A 20,988-nucleotide genomic window follows, 5' to 3' on the forward strand; every position below is an offset into this window, starting at 1 on the left:
CCTTTATCGAAGCTAAAATATTTCTATATTTGCAAGTTCTCCGGGAAAAAATGTTTACATTACGCAGCAAAGCAAACTTGTTGCTTTCGCACCACATAAGTGGGGTAAGACATTGTTGTGAGAAGTTAGTATACAAATTTTTATTGGTCAGTAGGAATAGGCAGGCAATACGTTTTTATGTTAGAGGAGATAGCGAATTTGATATAAAGAGCAGATAGAAAGAAACAACTGTTTTAGCATTTAGCAACAATTTTATTTAAGATTTCACACGCCACTATAGTAACGTCTGAATTACAATTTTCACTCTCACTCAAGCTGCAATATTCACAATAAAAAAGTATAAATAAAAGGTGCTTTCTGACAGCAAAATTTCTAATGAAATCACAACAGCTGATGCAGTCTCTACACAAAGTAAGTCACACAGTTCGTCTTGCTGTGTAGTAAATGTCAAATAGTCGCTACGTGATGACAGTCATCTGTCGAAACGGAAGTCACTCCCTGTTAAAAATACTAAGATGTCATTAAAATTCACAAACGTCACAAGCTGTCCTGTCCTGACCGAGAGCTGAGGCCCTGTCATAAGTTGAGACTGCAGGTCAGCTGCAGTGGCTGCGGACTGCACCCAAATAGGAAGCACGTTTAGTCGAAGGCCATCTCAGAGCACTGGACTATCCTGAAAGCTCGACATGGGATCGTGTATGGAAGGAATATGGGGCTGGAAAGTTGCCGCTGTCTAATGAACATAAAAACAATTATTGAAATGAAATTTACAAAACTTGTAGAACACCATTTCAGTTGAAAAGAAGCAAAACTATTGAGAGTTGAACGACAATTCTTGTATTTTTATAAACAAGACACGTCAGAAGTAAGGAACTCAGATTTCATGTACTCGCGGTTAAGGAGAATAACAGTAAGTGTTTGTTTCAATTCTCACGCCTGAAGAATACTGCGTGTCCTTTGTTTGACTGACGTGGATACAGAAACTCCAAGGCAGTCATTTGTACTGTTAGGTGGAGTGGAAGGGTCTCCGGTCTACTACTAACTTTTTTGTCAGATATTTTTGTGCGAACGAATTGTATTCTGACACAAGTACAGTGGAGACTTCGATGCTTCGTCAGGAAAGGAACCTTAGTAACGCAGGGCATCGATATATCAATGATAACAAAGGCATGTGTGTGGATCTGTGGGGAGGGTGGTAGGGAGGGGGCGGCATTTTAACACAAATAGCAACTTTCTGTTAAGGAATTTCGTAGGATTCAGTGGTAAAATGGACTAGGAAGCCTTCAGAAGTATTATGTTGATTCCCTTTCGTATGCTCTACGCGTTGTATGCGATGAAGGCGGGTCTACGGTTCTGCTGTTGCTGCTGCTGCTGCTTCCTGTGGTTCTCGACTACCTTCTGGGCCTCCAGGTACTGCTTGTAGGCCTGCGACGCCGGGACTATCCCGATGGGAGGGGTGCCGCCCGCGGGGCCGGCGATTGCGGTGGCGGCGGGGGCGGCGACGGCGAGTCCGCCGGGACCGACGAGCGCCGTGCCCATGGGGGCGGCGGCGGCCACGCCCCCGGGTCCGGCGAGCGCGAGCGCCTGCGGCTTGACCTGCGCGACGCTGGGGCCCGGCGGGTCGGCGCCCACCACCTGCTCGGCGTCCTCGCTCTCCGTCGGCTTCTCCTCGCTGCTGCCCGACTCGTCGGAAGCCGTGGAGTCGCCGCTGGAGGCGGCGATGTCGCGCAGACGCTGCGACAGCAGTGCTCCTTGCTGGCTGTACCTGGCGTATGCAAAAAATTTAGCCGTGGTATGTTTCCTGATAACTACAATATTTAAAAACATAAAACAGCTTGCACAAATGGCCATCACAAGAATACAGGACACAGTAGCTCATCTGTTTACATTATCTGGACGTATTCTGAAAGCTAAATATAATTCTGTGCTGGAAACACAAGAAAAGAGTACGAATTGATATTACTATGTTTACGTTGTTTGTTTAGTAAGATATGTGTATACATGAACAGGGAAGGAAATGTTACCTTTGACATTATGTAATTAGTCTCTGGTTTTTGGCAGATATTACTCTGTTCTGTTTTTCCTAGTGACAACGATCAGTATACGTTCGTTCTTATTGTGTCTGTGGTAATACAAAAAAAAGTCAATTTAACTGGATCTAGACCACCATTTCGTACTGAAATCTGAATCTTAAGGGGGGTAGGACATCAAACGGGCCGACTTGGAGCAGGAGAGGCACCACAGGATATTTTAATTTCTACTGTCTATACTTTTACAAATAAATTCATAAAACTTTGTCAGCATGACCAGGAAGGATTCAGGATTCATACTCATAGTAGTGGAAGCTCAAAATCGTAGCAAAATACCTTTTTTTTTACATGTGGAATTTCGTCATTTTTTTCACTTACTACTGGCTGCATTTGTTTCTGTAGGTACACTTTTCTTCCTAAGTAAGAGAGATTCTTCGGTGAATTTTGCACAGCATACAAGCAGTACTTACAGATATATGAAACTCTAGAATTTTCCAAATCTATTAAAAACTATGATAAAAATTGAAATAATTAGCTGTAAAATTTGAGTTTTTTCTAAACAAGAAGTTTAAAATGTAACAGTTCATTCATTTTTTCATAAATTAGATAAACTCTAGAGCTTCATACACATGTAACTATAGCAACAAATACAGCCAGTAGTAAGTGAAAAAATGATGAAATTTCACATGTAAAAAAATGTATTTTGTTACGTTTTTGAGCTTCCACTACTATGAATATGAATCCTGAATCCTTCCTGATCATGCTTTCAAAGTTTTATGAATTTATTTGTAAAAGTATAGAGAGTGGAAATTAAAATGTCCCGTGGTGCCTCTCTTGCTCCAAGTCGGCCCGTTTGATGTCCTACCCCCCTTAACATAATTTAATTTACTGAGGATTGGAAAGCAACTTGAATACCAGTTCGTTTTGTGGTCTGGTACTATGAAGACGCCTTGTTCTATGGTGTAATATAGTAAACATGTTTTCGATTTATCCTTAACAAAATGTACCTGAATTTTACTACATACGAAGTCCGATATCTGAGAAGTAAACCCAATTTATCCTTGACATGCTGACGTAAGTTTCAGATTGTTTGCATCGTGCTACGTATCGTGCTAAGAGCTGGTCAATCATTTATTGTCTTGCTCGGAAACAAATAAGCGAATTTTAAATTTGGCCATTCAGTACCATCGTTAGATTGGTAGCAACAAGTATAATATACCTTAAGCAAAACTTGTAAAACTTGTTTTTGCTATGTCTTGACGCTGCACGCCTGTGTGATCCGCCTATGTCTGAGGTGCAATTAAAGCAAAAGTAAAAGAACAATATTTTCGTAGAAAAAGGCGAGATTATAACGATCAGTCTCACCTCGAAAAAAAAAAAAAATGGTTTTAGAGATTGGACAGCATCATTATATAACACTAAAACGTCTGACCCACTCGCGTTTTTACTGTCTTTGCAGCGGTCCCACTAAAGAGGACCAACGACGCTTCGATTGTTATTGCTTTGGTCCTTTTCAGGGGGACTGACTGCTGGCTTCTGTTGATGATCTTCCACTATATGCTGTATGTAAGTGTTACGTCGATGGTTAAGTTGTTTTAGTGTTCTGTGATGGCGCTGTCTAATATTCGAAATGGTTTTATTTGAGATAGTCATTCTGTTGTTGCAGTCTTTGTAGGTTTGCTGTAGCTCTACTACACACTACTTTATCCTGTGCACGTCTCTTAGTTGCTGTATGACTATTGCAGGTGAAGTCGTCTTTAACTGGAGCACTGTAGACAACCCTGAGTCTTCCTCTGCAACTCTGTCCCATCCTTACCTCACACGTGCACTTACTGCTGGTGGACAAAAATATGGAAACTCCAAAAACGCAACACATTACCGTGTCCAACATGGTGTAGGAAAATCGTTGGCGTACAAAACAGCTTTCAGTCATCTCTGAATGGATAAATACATGAACTGTTTGTTTTCGGGGGAGGCATGTTCAGGCAGCGATGACAGAGGTGGATTGCCATCAAGCACCGTTCTCTCCACAGTAGACCAAAAAGACTCAACAATTGTGACCTGGTGACTGTGGTGTCAGGGAAGACGCGACAGTTCATAGTGGTGCGCACAAAACCAGTCCTGGACGATGCGAGCTATGTGAACAGAAGCCCTACCATCTTAGAACACAGCACCACCATTGATGAACCAAAACTATGCCATAGGATTAGCCTGATGAGCCAAAATGTTCACATAATCCTTGGCAGTAATCCAGATTTCTCATGGGCCTCAAGGAATACCAAAATATGATTGCCCAAATCATCACCGAACTTCCTAAATGTTTCAGTCCTGGGACATAAACTTAGCTATAAGTTTGAAACAGTGTGAAACGGGGCTCATCCGACCAAATGGTTTTCTCCCATTGCTCCACAGTCCAGGTTTTACGTCTTTGGCACAACGTTTTCCGATTACGGACATTTGCATCACTGACAAGTGGTTTTGAAATTGCAGCTCGCCCTGCAGTTCCCAGCTAACGAACTCACTTCATGTTATTTTGGAGCTGTCAGGGTCCGCGAGTGCCACATTCAGATTTGCAGTCAGGTTTGCACTTGTCATCCTCCTGCTTTTCGTCAAATCCGCTTCAATGATCGTCCGTTACGATCACGCAACACACATTTTCGTCCGCGTTGTGACTTAGCACGTGATGTTTTTCCGCTTCCCCTGTATGGGATATATAGCTTCGATATGGTACTTCTTGAAACACCAAAAACTTCAGCTATCTGGTTCCAGAAGCACCCAGAATACGATCACCAACAATTTTCCGACGTTCGACTTCAGTGAGCTCCGATATAACGCATCCACAATTAATCAGAGCAGTGTTCTGACCGGACTGACTCTTGCAACGTATTGAGGACATTGAACAGGTACCGTTCATTGTCAAAATACCGTTCATTGTCAAAAACAACAGCGCAACCAGCAGGCTTTTGAAGCGTATGTATTTATGTTGAGGCAAGCATTCCTCCAGATGCTCCTATATTTTTGTCCAACCCCTCAGTTGCCTTCATTACCAAATCAACTATTACTTGATATCTCAGGGTGCGGCCGTCAATATATATATCTTCGTTTAGTCAAGTTGTGCCATAAAACTCTTTTCTTTCTCCACTAATTATTTACCAGCCTAATGTTCAGTATTCTTCTTCAATACCACATCCTACTCTCTTCTAGTTTCTTCTTGTCTATACTGTTTACCTGTCACGTCTCACTTCAAAGCAGTTGTAATATTATTAGTAACTTCACAATGGTTAAATGAAGGATTGAGGTGTGACTTCGTCAGTACAGAACAGAATCGTTATGTCTTTCATGTATGGTATACTTTTTGACTGTATTCATATTGAAAAATTTGTGCTGTTAGCAGCTCTTAATAAAAACAGATTAGTAGAATAACTTCTCGAAGAATTAATGCAGAGGGAATTACTCCTTGAAGTTTATAATTAATGATGTACTGGACGATACACAGTTACATGTCCACCGGAATATAAATGTGATTACACAGTTAAGTGTTAATGGTCCCCTTTATCAAAATCCGCGAGAAATGTTATATTTTTGTACCTACACATCTACTAAAAGAAAAAGCACCTAAATTGAAACAATCACTCTTGAAATTCGAATCAGACGTAATTGCATTTCATTATTTTACTATCACTCTCCAATCATATTTGCTCCTGAAATTAGAAAAAGCAACCACGAGAAATTAAGAACTTAGTCATGTATACTGATTAATAGTTTCGTAATTATTAATATGTAATGTTTACTGATACATTATTTCATTTGTGGCGACTTAAAAAAGGTCATTATGTACTCTACTTTTCCTTCAGGTTATTTTTCACACTAACATCAATAAAGATAAGTTTCAAAATGAATGAACCATATTCTCGAAAAGACATCAAAAAGTAATTTACCTACTGAATTATCTTTACTTGTATGTAAAAGGCAAAAGCTGTAACAAAGAGAACTATCTGGATACGTTTGATGCAACTGTGTTCGAATACAGCAGTTTAGCCTAAACAGCTCTGTCCAGGCTACCCGCCGTACAAAACTGTCAGATTGGTAGTCTCCGCAGAAGGCGCTGTCTCTGGAATAATGTTCGTAGGCTCAGAAGTACTACTGGGTTATACCAAAAACTTTATCACAGGAATACTATCATTTCCATATTACACAATTAATATGATTTATTCTAAAAATAATTTGATTCGATAATACAATATTTGGAAGCTTTAGTAAAATAGTGTATATTATTTATAATTGTTAGTACAATCTTTTTCTTCTGCTGCACATCCACTAATGGATGTTTGCGATCGCATTAGCCCAGTCTTCTCTCTCTCTTCGAGTATAGGTCTCCAGCATTTATTATTCCTGTATACTGTCTGACGTTGCGGACCCATGACATTCTTCTCCTGCCAATTCATCTCTTGCCTTCAATTTTCCTCTCGATTATCGATTGAAGAAAGTGAACTTCTTATTTTGTACCACATGATCTAAGTACGCTGTTTTCTTACAATACTGAGTATTAACGACAGACACGGTCACAGAACGCAATGCCTATTTTTTAATTACTGTGAACATTCATATGCACATTTAAACGTTACAGTGTTGGGGAAATAGTTAATTTATGAGCTCCTTCTGGATTCCATCCAGTTGCCACAACCGTAACAGTAACAGCTACAACATTTCACAAGGTACAATTAGACAAGATAAATTTGTTAGTTATAATTACAAATGTAGCAAAATAATTTAGTTTCTAAATTATTGGTTACGTAAACTATTGAGTGGCGATTCAGGGGAAGTCTACGTTTAGCGTGTTACAGAACAGTGAAATTTAGCATTAGAAAGCCGGTCTCAAAAAGTTCCAGTTCTAGTACACTGGTAATAAAGCCAACCAACTCAAATTAACCAGTTTGTACCTTAGATAAGACAATGTACTCAAGAGAACTGATATAAATAAACAAATGTTGTTTGCATACTGTTGGAAGATCAGTTACTGTGAAATCTTCGAATTTATTATCACTGTGTGTCTCAAAACGTAAATTCGGTTAATTATTAGGGAAGAGTGAAAATTTCACCTTCTAGCACAGAAAGGAGATCGGTATCAATAAGATTTTGTTTTTGTCATGTTGGAATATGTTCCACAATAACGTATTTGTCGACATGGTTTGAGGTGTAATAACTTTTATACTGTATTGTAAGGCAGATTTGTATTGTTTAATAGATAAACAGGAACACCCTTTCGATTGTTTAATAGGAAAACAAGAACACCCTTCCGTCATAAAACTAGTGGAGGTTAGTAAGGAGTGTGTTCGTTGTTGTAAAACAGTTGAGAAATGGCGGATTAATTGATGTGGACCTTGTTGTATTGTAGATAATTTAATGCCACGTCAACTAGTGATGAAAAGTTTGGGAGAGGGAGAGAGAGAGAGAGAGAGAGAGAGAGAGAGAGAGAGAGAGAGAGAGAGAGAGAGAGACAGAGAAGCAGTTGCGGACGATCGACAACTAAACATATATGGAATAGCTTTCGCTGCAGAGAGAGAGAGAGAGAGAGAGAGAGAGAGAGACGGAGAAGCAGTTGCGGACGATCGACAACTAAACATATATGGAATAGCTTTCGCTGCAGACATAGCAGAAGAAACTTACTTCTCACATAGACAACTGACTATAAGCGAACTTAATACAAAATGGGTGCGGCGTGTGATAAACGTCAAACAAATGCATGTGTGTGAAGCAGAAATTTACTCCAATGTTTGGATAGAAAGAAAAATTTAATTTGTGCATCTGTTTATTTTATGACTGAGACGGTAATCTACTACGTACACTGAAAATGAAACAGCAGTCGATGTTGTTGGTGGAGATCGGGAGTTCCTCACCAAAAGGCACAAATTATGTTTAATATTTCGCTAAGATTTTATATATGTAAACGGGCTAAACAAATGGCGAACACTGAAAAAGCCTTCTGCGCCCATGTAAAGAAATGAAATGAGACTGTGAAACCGGAAAAACCATGAGAATGCATTATCCCAGAAAGGTGGTTTGATGATGGAAGAAATAAGAGACTGAAGTACGAACGGAGTGAAAATTGACTCATCACCTGATGTGGCACTCCTTGATGCCTTCCTGTTACCATATCTAAATAAATTTATGAACAGAAAACGTTTTCAGTACAATATAGAGATTCGTTCACGGTAGCCTGTAAACCTTCCAAAACTGCTCATCAGCAGTTCAGATACATGCGTGTGAAGATCGGATTTGTAAAGTACTTGTGTTCCTTAAGGAACATCTATCTGACACTTCGGAGTTGGTGGTACCACCATGAAAACAAAACAAAATTATCTGTGATGCGTCCACATATCATTGTTGACACCTCCTGATTAATTATGGAAGATTTATCTTTACAGGAAGATGGTGACACAAGATGTACTGCCGAGAATCCTGACTGAATGTATAGGGAAAAGCTTCGTAAGCGGCGCTATCCATATTGGGTAAAAGGTATCAGCTTGGTTAGAAGCTTACAAGTAACGGAATCATTCAGCGCTCTGATAGCTGGGCAAAATTTTCGGCAGAGAATTGTGGAACTGGAATAAAATGGCGTTGTATCTCGTGGGAGAAAATTTATCAATATTCATCCGCCAGTCACCTCATTAAATGCACACACAGAATAACACAGTGTGTAGGGAGTGGTGGGGTTTCAGTTACACTCTAACGTCCACAAGAGATTGCGACAGCGGGAGAGAGAGTGTGACAAAATATTATTGTCAGGTGTTACGCCTGAACCGTAACTGTCGTTTGTCTCTCAGAACAGTTGCCCTCCCTCGACATTTTTAATATGTAGCATAAGTTATTTATGTCAGTTGGAAAGCTGAATATTCGTTTACGATCATACATTCGTGTCTAAAACTATTCTGTTTAATGTACTCTTCTATCTGTGTATTGTCGGCCCTGTATAGTACTGCTTTATCTCCGAATAATAGCTGGGCTACACTTATGAGGTTCGTAAGAGAAATGTATGTAGCCGTCTGGATATGGTTCATTCAATAAAATCTTGAATTCTTCTAATTAGTTTCGTATTTAATCTCAAAATTGTGGAGTATTTCTCAAAAGGTAAAGGCAACAGAGAGACAGTATTGACGTCGAGCTTGATAATAGAAGCAAGACTTAGGAAATCAAAAAACTATTTCATTGTACTTGTGAAGCTAGACGTAACGTTTTATAATTTAAAGGCGAGCAAGATGTTTAAAATCATCGTGAAAATTGCGACACGATGTAGGAAAATGGGTAGGAGGTAATAGAAAATATATTCTATGAAGAGTTTACTACAAATCTGTCACAGTTGCCGCACCTGTATTTTGGCGACTATTTCCGAACCGACTAGTTTATTCTCAGGCTTGGCGTATTGAGGTTGCAGTGAAAGTGCCTGATCTTAATAACAACCATCTAAAGTCGAGTGAATAGGGTCTCCCGTCGCGTAAAGCGTTCGTAGGCTGCAAGTCTTTCGATTTGAAACCACTTCAGCGACTTGCTCGTCGATGGGGATGAAATGATTATGAGTGGGACAACACAACACCCAGGCCCTGAGCGGAGAAAATCTCCGACCCAGCCGGGAATCGAACCCGGGCCCTTAGGATTGACATTCCGTCGCGCTGACCACTCAGCTACCAGGGGTGGACTTTTGTGATACTGAATTTTGATCGTTTGAAAGAAGTGAGATGTAAAACATAGTGACAGGCACGTGCTGCAATTGGAAAATTAGTTTCGTTTTTAAAGTATTCTAAAGAGTTCAGCGTAAAAATAAGTAACTATCTGAAATTTTATAAACACTTGAATTTTCGGATGAGCTCTCACCAGTCTAATGACCGATGTCTCTCACATATTTTTCATTAACTGTAATACAACACGATGAGTTTCATAATTTTTGTCCTTAAACGGACTAGCAACCGAAATATACCATTCAATAATTGCCATAGACGAGATGAATAGAAACTCACATTGGATAAGGACGGAAGTGCAACATCACTGTATGAGGATTTAAAATCATTTTTGCTGGGAGCTGCTGAGGAGGCTCCTGGAACAGAAGGAGGAGGAGCGAGAGGTGCCGAGTGGATCACTCAGGCCTTAAGAGAAAGGAACGAAGAAAAGAAGACTGCTTACCAGAAATGGTTAAGCTCGAAAAAGGCAGGAAGATAGAAGTCACTACAACACAATTAAGAGAGAAGCAAAAAGGGTGGTTATCCGGGTTAAAACGAATAGTGGGAGAAGGAATGTGCCGACCTAGAACATTTAGTTGGATAAAACAAGGCATTAGAAGGTTGACGATTTATACGCAGGTGAGAGCTCCTGTTAAAATTGGAAGAGTAGCTAGAATGATTGCCATTTAGCAGACGAAGATATGTTTTAAGGATCTTCTTACAGAAGACAGGGAAGAGTTTCGAGAAGACCAGAATGAAGTGGAGATCTATCTTGTGGAGGAAGTGGCTGACACTGAAATTTATCAGGCCCTACAAAAATAAAAAAAATTGAAAGACAGCCGGTGCTGGAGGGGCACAGTAAAGAAATTATTTAAGCATGGAGGACCTAAACTAGCAGCAGTAGTAGTAACTATTTTTAATAAAGTACCCCGAGGATGGAAGACATCACACGTTACCGCCATACATAAGAAATGGAGCAGGAAAGACATGACGAATTACAAGGAAATAAATGTAATTGCTTCGGTGAATAGGTTGTTTGGCAGAATAGCAAAAAATAACTTGGACTGGAAAAGCTGCAAATGTCATTGTATCTCATGAACAGTCGGGTTTTACTAATTGAAATAGCTGTGTTGACAACTTTTAGGTATGACAGATGTTTCAGAAAATGATAGCAAAGAGCAAGATCTGTATTTGGTGTTTGTTGATTTAGATAACGACCATAACTCCGTGCCTCGGAGGCTACTATGGACACTACCGGAAATGTTGGAGTGGGTGGTACATTAATAGAGTTGGCGAAAAGGATATGCGAAGCAATTTTGACGGTTGGAAAGATATCCGAAAGCCTTAAAACAAGAAATGGATGTTCTAGCCTTATTTAAACTGGATGTTCTGGCCTTATTTGAATTGTATTTAGAAGTCGTCATTGGTTAGTGGAATAGACACTGCAGAGTACGGCGTCAACATTCATACTGTTTGCCGACGTTAAGTATTTATGGGGGAATGACCCTTTTGGATCGACTGAGAAATGAATGTGTAAGAATGAAGATGGGTGCTGTTGAAACAATCAGAGATGCGATTGACGCACGAGCACTGAAATGGTACGGATATGTCTGGTGGAGAAACAACGATGGGCAAAGTGTTTGCTCAATTGGTCTCCGCCAGGGAGAAGGAACCGATGGAGGCTCAGGGTAACATGGAGGGTAACTATGGGAACTGTAGCCGAAGCCTTGCAAAGGAGAGCTGTTTCGGAGGAAGACTGTCAGGGTACAAGTGTGTGGCATCTGAGAACAGGCAATTGTTGATAAGCGGAAACGCCTGCTATAGTAAAGTAAGTACTTACAGTTTTCAATAAATAGCAGTTTCACAATAATTAATAAAATTTGCTAACTAAGCTAAATTAATCAACATAATTATACATTATCCATTTAGGTGCCATTAGTCCAGCATTGCAACGTCCCGAAATATATTTGTTTGCATTCTTTCGGCCCATATTCTTCTGGATTGATGTCTTATCAAAAAATTAGGTACAACGTAATTACGACCAACTGCAAATATACCGAAGGGTGTAGGCAGGTTACTCCCCAAAGATTACTCTCTGGATGCAAACGTCATAGCATAGCGATACGCACATGTACAGATAGCAGTACCACGTACGAAAGGTATAAAGGACAGTGCATTGCCGGAGCTGTCAATTGTATTCAGGCGAGTCATCTGAAAAGGTTTCCAATGTTATTATAGCCGCACGACGAGGTTTAAAAGATGCATGGGACATTCCACTTCGGAAATAATTAGGGAATTCAATATTCCGAGATCCACACTGTCGAGAGAGTTTCGAGGATACCAAATTTCAGCGATTAACTCTCAGCAGTGGCCTTCACTTAACGACCGAGAACAGCCGTGTTTGCGTAGGGTTGTCAGTGGTGACAGACGAGCAACACTGAGTGTGAAAGCAGTGTGGAACATCACAACAAACGTATTCGTTAGAAGAGTACAGCGGAATTTGACGTTAATGGGCTATGGCTGCAGACGACCAAAGAGAGTGCCTTTGGTAAAAGCACGACATCGTCTGCAACGCCTCTCCTGGGCTCGCTACCAATCTGTTGGACCCCAGACAACTAGAAAACAGTAGGTTGGTCAGATGAGTCCCGATTTCAGTTGGTAAGAGCTGATGGTAGCATTAGAGTTTGGTGCAGTCCCCACGAAGCCATGTATCCATGAACTGGTTATGCTCGTGTAGTCGGAGACCATTGTCAGCCATTCACGGACTCCATGTCCCCAACCAGGGATGGTACCCTACTGGCCGTTAAAATTGCCACATCAAGAAGAAATGCAGATGGTAAACGGGTATTCATTGGACAAATATGTTATACATGAACTGACATGTGATTACATTTTCACTCAATGTGGGTGCATACATCTTGAGAAATCAGTACCCAGAACAACCACCTCTGTCCGTAATAACGGCGTTGATATGCTTGGGCATTGAGTCAAACAGAGCTTGGATGGCGTGTACAGGTACATCTGCGCATGCACCTTCAACACGATACCACAGTTCATCAAGAGTAGTGACGCGTATTATGACGACCCAGTTGTTCAGCCACCATTGACCAGTCGTTTTCAGTCGGTGAGAGATCTGGAGAATGTGCTGGCCAGGGCAGCAGTGGAACATTTTCCGTATCCAAAAAGGCCCGTACAGGACCTGAAACATGCGGTGGTACATTATCCTGCTGAAATGTAGGGTTTCGCAGGGATCGAATGAAGGGTAGAGCCACGGGTCGTTACACATCTGAAATGTAACATCCGCTGTTCAAAGTGCCATCAATGCGAACAAGAGGTGACCGAGACGTGTAACCAATGGCACCCCATACCATCACGCCGGGTGATACGCCAGTATGGCGATGACGAATACACGCTTTTAATGTGCATTCACCGCGATGTCGCCAAACACGGATGCGATCATCATGATGCTGTAAACAGAACCTGGATTCATCCTAAAAAATGACGTTTTGCCATTCGTGCACCCAGGATCGTCGTTGAGTACACAATCGCAGGCGCTCCTGTCTGTGATGCAGCGTCAAGGGTAACCGCAGCCATGGTCTCCGAGCTCATAGTCCATGCTGCTGTAAACGTCGTCGAACTGTTCGTGCAGATACTTGTTGTCTTACGAAAGTCCACATCTGTTGACTCAGGGATCGAGACGTGGCTGCACGATCCGTTACAGCCATGCGGATAAGATGCCTGTCATCTCGACTGCTACTGATACGAGGCCGTTGGGATCCAGCACGGCGTTCCGTATTACACTCCTGAACCCACCGATTCCATATTCTACTAACAGTCATTGGATCTCGACCAACGCGAGCAGCAATGTCGCGATACGATAAACTGCAATCGCGATAGGCTACATTCCGACCTTTATCAAAGTCGGAAACGTGATGGTACGCATTTCTCCTCCTTACACGAGGCATCACAACAACGATTCACCAGGCAACGCCGGTCAACTGCTGTTTGCGTACGAGAAATCGGTTGCAAACTTTCTTCGTCTCAGCACGTTGTAGGTGTCGCCACCGGCGTCAACCTTGTGTGAATGCTCTGAAAAGCTAATCATTTGCATATCACAGCATCTTCTTCCTGTCGGTTAAATTTCGCGTCTGTAGCACGTCATCTTCTTGGTGTAGCAATGGTAATGGCCAGCAGTGTATTTCTATGGATGACAATGCGCCCTGTCAGCAAGTTAGAATTTTTCGCGATTTGTCTGATGACAGTTCGAGTGACTGATTTGGTCACCCATCGAACATTTATGAGACATAATCGAGAGGTCAGTTCGTGCACAAAATCCTGCACCGGCAACACTTTCGCAGTTACGGACGATTGTAGTGGCAGCACGGCTCAGTATTTCCATTTGCTGAGTCATGCCATTCGAGTTGCTGCAGTACGCCGGGCAAAATGGCCGACGCAATATTAGGAGTTATCCCGCGACTTTTGTCACCTAAGTGTAGCTGGTGACTTTATTCGAAGTGGTCTGAACAGTAGAGGAGCCGCGTACCTCTGGAATCCACTGTCTGAGGAATCGGCGGCTGCGGGGGCGGCGGCTTCAGGGACGGCTGGGGCGGCGTCGGCGGGCTGCCGCTGCTGGAGCTTCTCGGGGGCGGGCTTGCCGCCCAGGTGACGGGGCGGCAGCAGCGCGGCCGGCGTGAGGGCGGCGCCGCCCGCCAGCAAGCCGCGCGTGCCGATGTTCTGCAGGCCCAGCTGGCGCAGCACGTCGTAGTTGCCGAAGAACTGCGGCTGCCCCACCAGCACGAACTTCTGGCCCGGCCGCGGCGCTAGCGGCGACAGCGGCAGAGGCAGCGGGCTCAGTCCGGGCTGCTGAGGCTGCTCGGCGGGCGGCAGGCCCTCGTCCAGGTCCTCCAGGCGCGCCGGCGCTGCAGCTGGAGCCTGAGCTGGAGCTGGAGCCGCCGACCCTGCAGCCGACTCTCCGCCAGCCGCCGCCGCGGGGGGTGACACCGGGTTCTCCACCTTCTGCGGCTGCAACAGCACAGACCCTACTGTAAGAATTGAGCGCTCACCGGTTCTTCGGCGACGTGAGGCACGGTACTTAGGAATCGTTGTTGTTGTTGTGGTCTTCAGTCCTGAGACTGGTTTGATGCAGCTCTCCATGCTACTCTATCCTGTGCAAGCTTCTTCATCTCCCAGTACCTACTGAAACCTATATCCTTCTGAATCTGCTTGGTGTATTCCTCTCTTGGTCTCTCTCTACGATTTTTACCCTCCACGCTGCCTTCCAATGCTAATTTGGTGAACCCTTGATGCCTCAGAACACGTCCTACCAATCGATCCCTTCTTCTAGTCAAGTTGTGCCACAAACGTCTCTTCTCCCCAATCCTATTCAATACCTCCTCGCCGAGCGAGGTGGCGCAGTGGTTAGACACTGGACTCGCATTCGGGAGGACGACGGTTCAATCCCGCGTCCGGCCATCCTGATTTAGGTTTTCCGTGATTTCCCTAAATCGCTCCAGGCAAATGCCGGGATGGTTCCTTTCAAAAAAGGGCACGGCCGACTTCCTTCCCCCTCCTTCCCTAATCCGATGAGACCGATGACCTCGATGTCTGGTCTCCTTCCCCAAAACAACCAACCAACCAATACCTGCTCATTAGTGATGTGATCTACCCATCTAATCTTCAGCATTCTTCTGTAGCACCACATTTCGAAAGCTTCTATTATCTTCTTGGGCAAACCAGTTATCGTCCATGTTTCACTATCATACATGGCTACACTCTATACAAATACTTTCATAAACGACTTCCTGATACTTAAATCTATACTCGATGTTAACAAATTTCTCTTCTTCAGAAACGCTTTCCTTGCCATTGACAGTCTACATTTTATATCCTCTCTACTTCGACCATCATCAGTTATTTTGCACCCCAAATAGCAAAACTCCTTTACTACTTTAAGTGTCTCATTTCCTAATCTAATACCCTCATCATCACCCATCTTAATTCGACTACATTCCATTATCCTCGTTTTGCTTCTGTTCAGGTTCATGTTATATCCTCCTTTTAAGACGCTATCCATTCCGTTCAACTGCTCTTCCAAGTCCTTTGCTGTCTCTGACAGAATTAAAATGTCATCGGTGAACCTCAAGGTTTTTATTTGTTCTTCATGGATTTTAATACTTACTCCTAGGAATCATCATTGACGAAAGGTGGAACTTCGGGAAACGCATTGACACCGTAACCCAGAAAGCCATTCAAACATTAAACAATCTCGTCTCCTTCGGACACAAAAGATTTCATCCTTACCCTAATCTCATAAAAATATACCACAACAGTATCTTAACCTCAATAGTGGGTTACGGCTCGGGAGTCTGGGCACACGGGCTCACTAGGGTTGTGCCTGCCATGACAGTGAGAAGGGTCCAGAGAAGCATGATACTCAGATCTGTGGGGGCCTACACAACAAAAAAATGGCTCTGAGCACTATGGGACTTAACTTATGTGGTCATCAGTCCCCTAGAACTTAGAACTACTTAAACCTAACTAACCTAAGGACATCACACACATCCATGCCCGAGGCAGGATTCGAACCTGCGACTGCAGCGGTCACGCGGTTCGAGACTGTAGCTCCTAGAACCGCTCGGCCACACCTATACAACATCTCCAGGGGGAGCCCTATTAGCCATAATAAGGCTCTGCCCCCTGGACATCAAAATTAGAGAGCAGGCTGCGTGGCTCTGGGTCAACAAAGGGAACATCGCGAAGACAGAAGAGATATTAGGCACTGGGGCTGGGGATAAGGGTGAGATCGGCAAAGGGGTGAGCAATTGTGGCAAGAACTATGGGAGGCGGATGAAACAGGGCGCAGAACTTTTGAATTCCTTCCGAGCGTTAGGGAACGGCTGGAAATGAGATACCTTGCACCCACTCGAGGACTGATCCATTTTCTCACTGGACATGGGCCATACCCGACATATTTATATCGGTGTGGGAAAAGGGCCACACCCGCGTGTGAATGTGGTGAATCAGAGGGTACCCCCGATCATGTGATCCACGAGTGCCCCATTTTCAATGATGTTGCTTCCACATTACGTGACCAATTACCTGACCGCGACACATACCAGTTACTAAGACAAGAAGACACTTTTCAAACTCTCAGCAAACTAGCAGATGAGGTATCACGAAAAGTGTTAAAGAAATACGTGAGGGACATAAATTAACGTAAAAATTGAGACATACCAAATACTGAATGGGCGTCCAACTCCTATACCACCTGCGTGTAGATAGGCCGACTTTCCTCGTAGTCTGGAATCCGCCACGTACAAGACTAGGGGGAATGGGGAACAACATCACCAATACTAGACAAAGCACCGGACTTGACTTGGGTTAGAACTAGTTAGTAGGACTTAGATTAGGAAATTAGTTATTAGGAACCTGCAGCGAATAACATCTTTGGCCTGCCCAGTGTCAGGGGCACGCCCATCGGGATTAGCTCGATGGGCAAGGCTCTACAAGTAGGTTTATATATCTCTGGCACAACTGTGACGCTGCAGACAGTAGAGTTTTAGTTAAGACAAAATACATTAAATATTAACACTAATAATAGTAGAAATTTAGCTGCCCATTGTCATCAGTTATAGCTGTAGCTCACAAATTAATTAAACCTATAATTAGCTGCAATTGATGTTTGAACAAATTAGGACCCACGAATCATATAAGGAAGTGGGTTATGTTTGTATAATAATTATTATTATTGAAATAAATTAAAAAAAATAGTACTGAAAACCCTTCTAACAGCTGCTACAAATAGCTGAAAGCCCGAGTTCTTGTTAATCATTGCATCTATTTTTTAATAGTAAAAAATCGGATTTTTTTCTATTTCCCAAGTTTAATCTGTAGCTAAAACAAAAAATTTCAATAAATGCTTCACAGAGCCCTGGCCATGTCAGATTTTTCAGTCTTGAGGTTTCGGCGACTTCCTCTGTCGTCATCGTCAGGAGATATTTCAACGGGCCATTGCATACCGGTTGGTTATAAATAAAGTGCAGCTACTCACAGAGGTAGAGGGTGGACTGTAATTATCATGTGGCAATGAAACTTGGTAGATATTCTAATGCGTTAATGTGGAACCGATTTACATTGGAAAAAAAATGTCTCCACCAGCTGCAAATATGGCGCTATGGACGCAAGAAAGATGTATAGAAATGTTTCCATATGTAATGGATTAGGAACCGGACGTGGGCCGAAAAGGTTCAAATGGCTCTAAGCACTATGGGACTTAACATCTGAGGTCATCAGTCCCTTGGACTTAGAACTACTTAAACCTATCTAACCTAAGGACATCATACACATCCATGCCCGAGGCAGGAAACGAACCTGCGACCGTAGCAGCAGCTCGGGTTCCAGACTGAAGGGCCTAGAACCGCTCGGCCACAACCGCCGGCGCAGAAAAGGACAAACCAGTGAGAAAGGCATAATGTTGATGTTATTATTAACCGATGCTTACACAGTTTGTACAATACAAGCACAGGACTCGTCGACCTGATGCTGTGCTGATCCACATTCACAACTGCTTGCCAAAATATTTTTTTTCGTGCGTAAGTCGATTCCGTATTAACGCATTGGAATATGAATGAAGTTTCGCTGTAATATAATATTGCAGCCCACTTACGACTTCTGTGAATAGCTGGTCTTCAATGGTAACCACATGGCACTGAAGTTGGGCGTCATGGAGACGTCACCCATTCAAGGAACTTCCATATGCTAGCAGAGATTACATCAATGTATAAAATCATGGGGAGGATACTGTATACACCATAAAATCTACCCTTTCGACGCATCTTATATAACTGTGATCGTGCAACTAATTGTAAGGTGGTTGGATCCTGTGTAAGCTGAGTACTGAAAGAATGAGAAATGATTATAGCAAGAATGAAAACCACGGTCTGTAGCAAGGGTACAAGTATATACTTACGAAAAGGAAATATGGTCGCCAGTCCAGAGAGGGCAAAAGTAATTTCGAGGAACTCTACTGTAATGGCTTCCTGGTTTAAAAGAACTGCTGAATCATGTCACACTTCAATAATAAAAATGGTTGTAATCAGATGTGAACACACTCACAGGCTCTTACAATAACAACTACCTGACACTATTAATGCGACAAACTATGCCATGCTGGCATTTACTGGTTATTTCAGAAAGGAATGTGTAATACTATCTTAGGTATGTCACTTGACTACGTCAAGCACTATTCTATAGAATGTTGGGGACCGTGAACCTTTACTTACGATATTTACTCAAGTACAGAGCAATTACTTCACCTGCGATGAACACAAGTTAACTTTTAGTTGGCCCTCTAATATGATTGGCTAGTCATGACGTAAGGGAAGATGGAAAGAAAGAGGCTATTCGTGGATGTCCATGTCGTCAACGATTGGTAGCTGTCCGCCAATCAGCGTTCGGCTTCTGATCGGCAAGTTTTCCTCCTGTCCCCGTTGGACTGGGATGGCCGGCAGCCAGGACGCGGGGAGTTTGTAGCCATCTTCTCTGTTGATGTTGTCAGGCTGCTTAATAATTTCGATCGCCTCCCGTATTTTGCGTTCTCGCATCCACGATTCTTTCGCCAGTACTCGGGCTTCCTGGAATCTGATAGGTTGTCCACAGTCACGGTGGTGTTCCGCTATCACCGATTTATTATGTTGTTGTAATCGTACATAGCGTTCGTGTTCTGATACTCGTAAGCTGACAAGTCTCCCTGTTTCTCCTATGTAGGCAGCTCCGCACTCACACCGTAGTTCGTAAACACCTGCAGTGTTAAGATTGTTGACTACATCCTTGGTGGAACCTATCATTTCGTGGATCCTGGAGGCTTTAGCCTCTTTCCTTCCATCGTACCTTACGTCATGACTAGCCAATCATATTAGAGGGCCAATTAAAAGTTTTACAAGAGTGACGTCAGACATCGATAGTCTGTAATAAATAGAAGCACCTATCCCCATGCAAAACCAGTCGTGCCCTGAGGAAGGCCGTTGCAATTCGGCCGAAACGTCAGTTTTAGTTTATTATTGTTGTTAGTATTTAGCAATGACGCGGCATAATACCCAGAAGAAATTTAATCACTATGACACCGGCCGCAGAAGCCTTCGTTCTTTTAATATATTCGTAAATTTCACTACACATGAATGGGCAGTATCGTTTTTGCCTACATTTTTGTGACATGAATTAATTATAATGTTATTTTTTATATACTACATATCAAAAGCGTGCCAGAAATGTTATTTATCAGTGTAACATCATAATTATTGTTCTTTTGCTTAGGATTGAGTTATTTCGTTTTAAAATTAAAACTGCTGTTTTGTCAAAACTTTGTTTACTGGACCCTTGTCCTTTTTTCCCTGGGCTCTTCATATGTAATGAATTATGAATGGGAAGAGGGCAGAAAGGGTCAGACAAGTGAGAAAGACATAATGTTGATTTTATTACAAACCGCCGCTTAGAAAATTTAGTCAGTTATGAGCACCGGAGAGGTCGATGAAATGCTGCATCCGTGAAACTTCGTGATCAACAGTTGCTCACAGCCATTTGGGTTGGAAATTGGCAACGTGTTCATATCTACTGGCCTTCAGATCGGTTGGAAACCGAACGTGTCCCTGTTACGGCGTACTTTTAGATATCTCGCAGGCCATGCATCTGGAAAATCTCTGGAGATAACAAGTGCGTGGAAGGTTGCATTAAGCAGATGTTTCACTGGGCGTGCCATTTGCATGGAAACCATGGTTTCCACAGAATACTCTCCTCCAAAGCAGGAATCACTAGCTGTACAAGGAGGTCTCGATAACGCGCAGACGTCAGGTACCTGTCAGGTCATCTGGGTGTACGCTCCGAGGCTAAAGAATCCATACCTTACAGTCACATAATGCGAGGAGCTCTTCGTGCAAAACACGTGGATTAAAAGTACCCCAATTTCGGCAGTTCTGTGTATTCACTGCTCACTGTAGTGTAAAATGTGTCTCGTAACTCCCGACCACCTGTTGGGGATCGGTCACTGTCCGGGTCTGCGGAGAGCTGTTAGCAAGTGGGATGCACTCAGCCCTTGTGAGGCCAACTAAGGAGTAACCTGATTGAAAAGTAGCGGCTTCGGTCGTTTAAACTGACAATGGCCGAGTGATCCTAGCCTACGGGTAGTCGATCGGTACCGTTGGGCCTTTTGATGCCTTTCGGACGGAGTCACATATCATCAACTTCGATCTGTG

The 20,988-nt window shown here is 42.9% G+C and overlaps 1 protein-coding gene across 1 annotated transcript in view; it reads right to left on the reverse strand.

The window, feature by feature from the left end:
- Window positions 1-231: 231 nt before the first annotated feature.
- The window catches only part of LOC124545217 (skin secretory protein xP2-like), an 88,563-nt gene continuing 67,806 nt past the window's right edge, over window positions 232-20,988 (reverse strand). Inside the window, exons 4-5 of the mRNA XM_047124085.1 lie at window positions 14,286-14,764; window positions 232-1,765 (exon numbers count right to left, since the gene is read on the reverse strand). Of these exons, the coding sequence (XP_046980041.1) occupies window positions 1,318-1,765; window positions 14,286-14,764 (927 nt within the window). The 3' untranslated portion in view covers window positions 232-1,317. The remainder of the gene's footprint in view (window positions 1,766-14,285; window positions 14,765-20,988) is intronic.

Source organism: Schistocerca americana, chromosome 8, assembly GCF_021461395.2.
Source record: "Schistocerca americana isolate TAMUIC-IGC-003095 chromosome 8, iqSchAmer2.1, whole genome shotgun sequence".
In the NCBI taxonomy this organism is placed as follows: domain Eukaryota; kingdom Metazoa; phylum Arthropoda; class Insecta; order Orthoptera; family Acrididae; genus Schistocerca; species Schistocerca americana.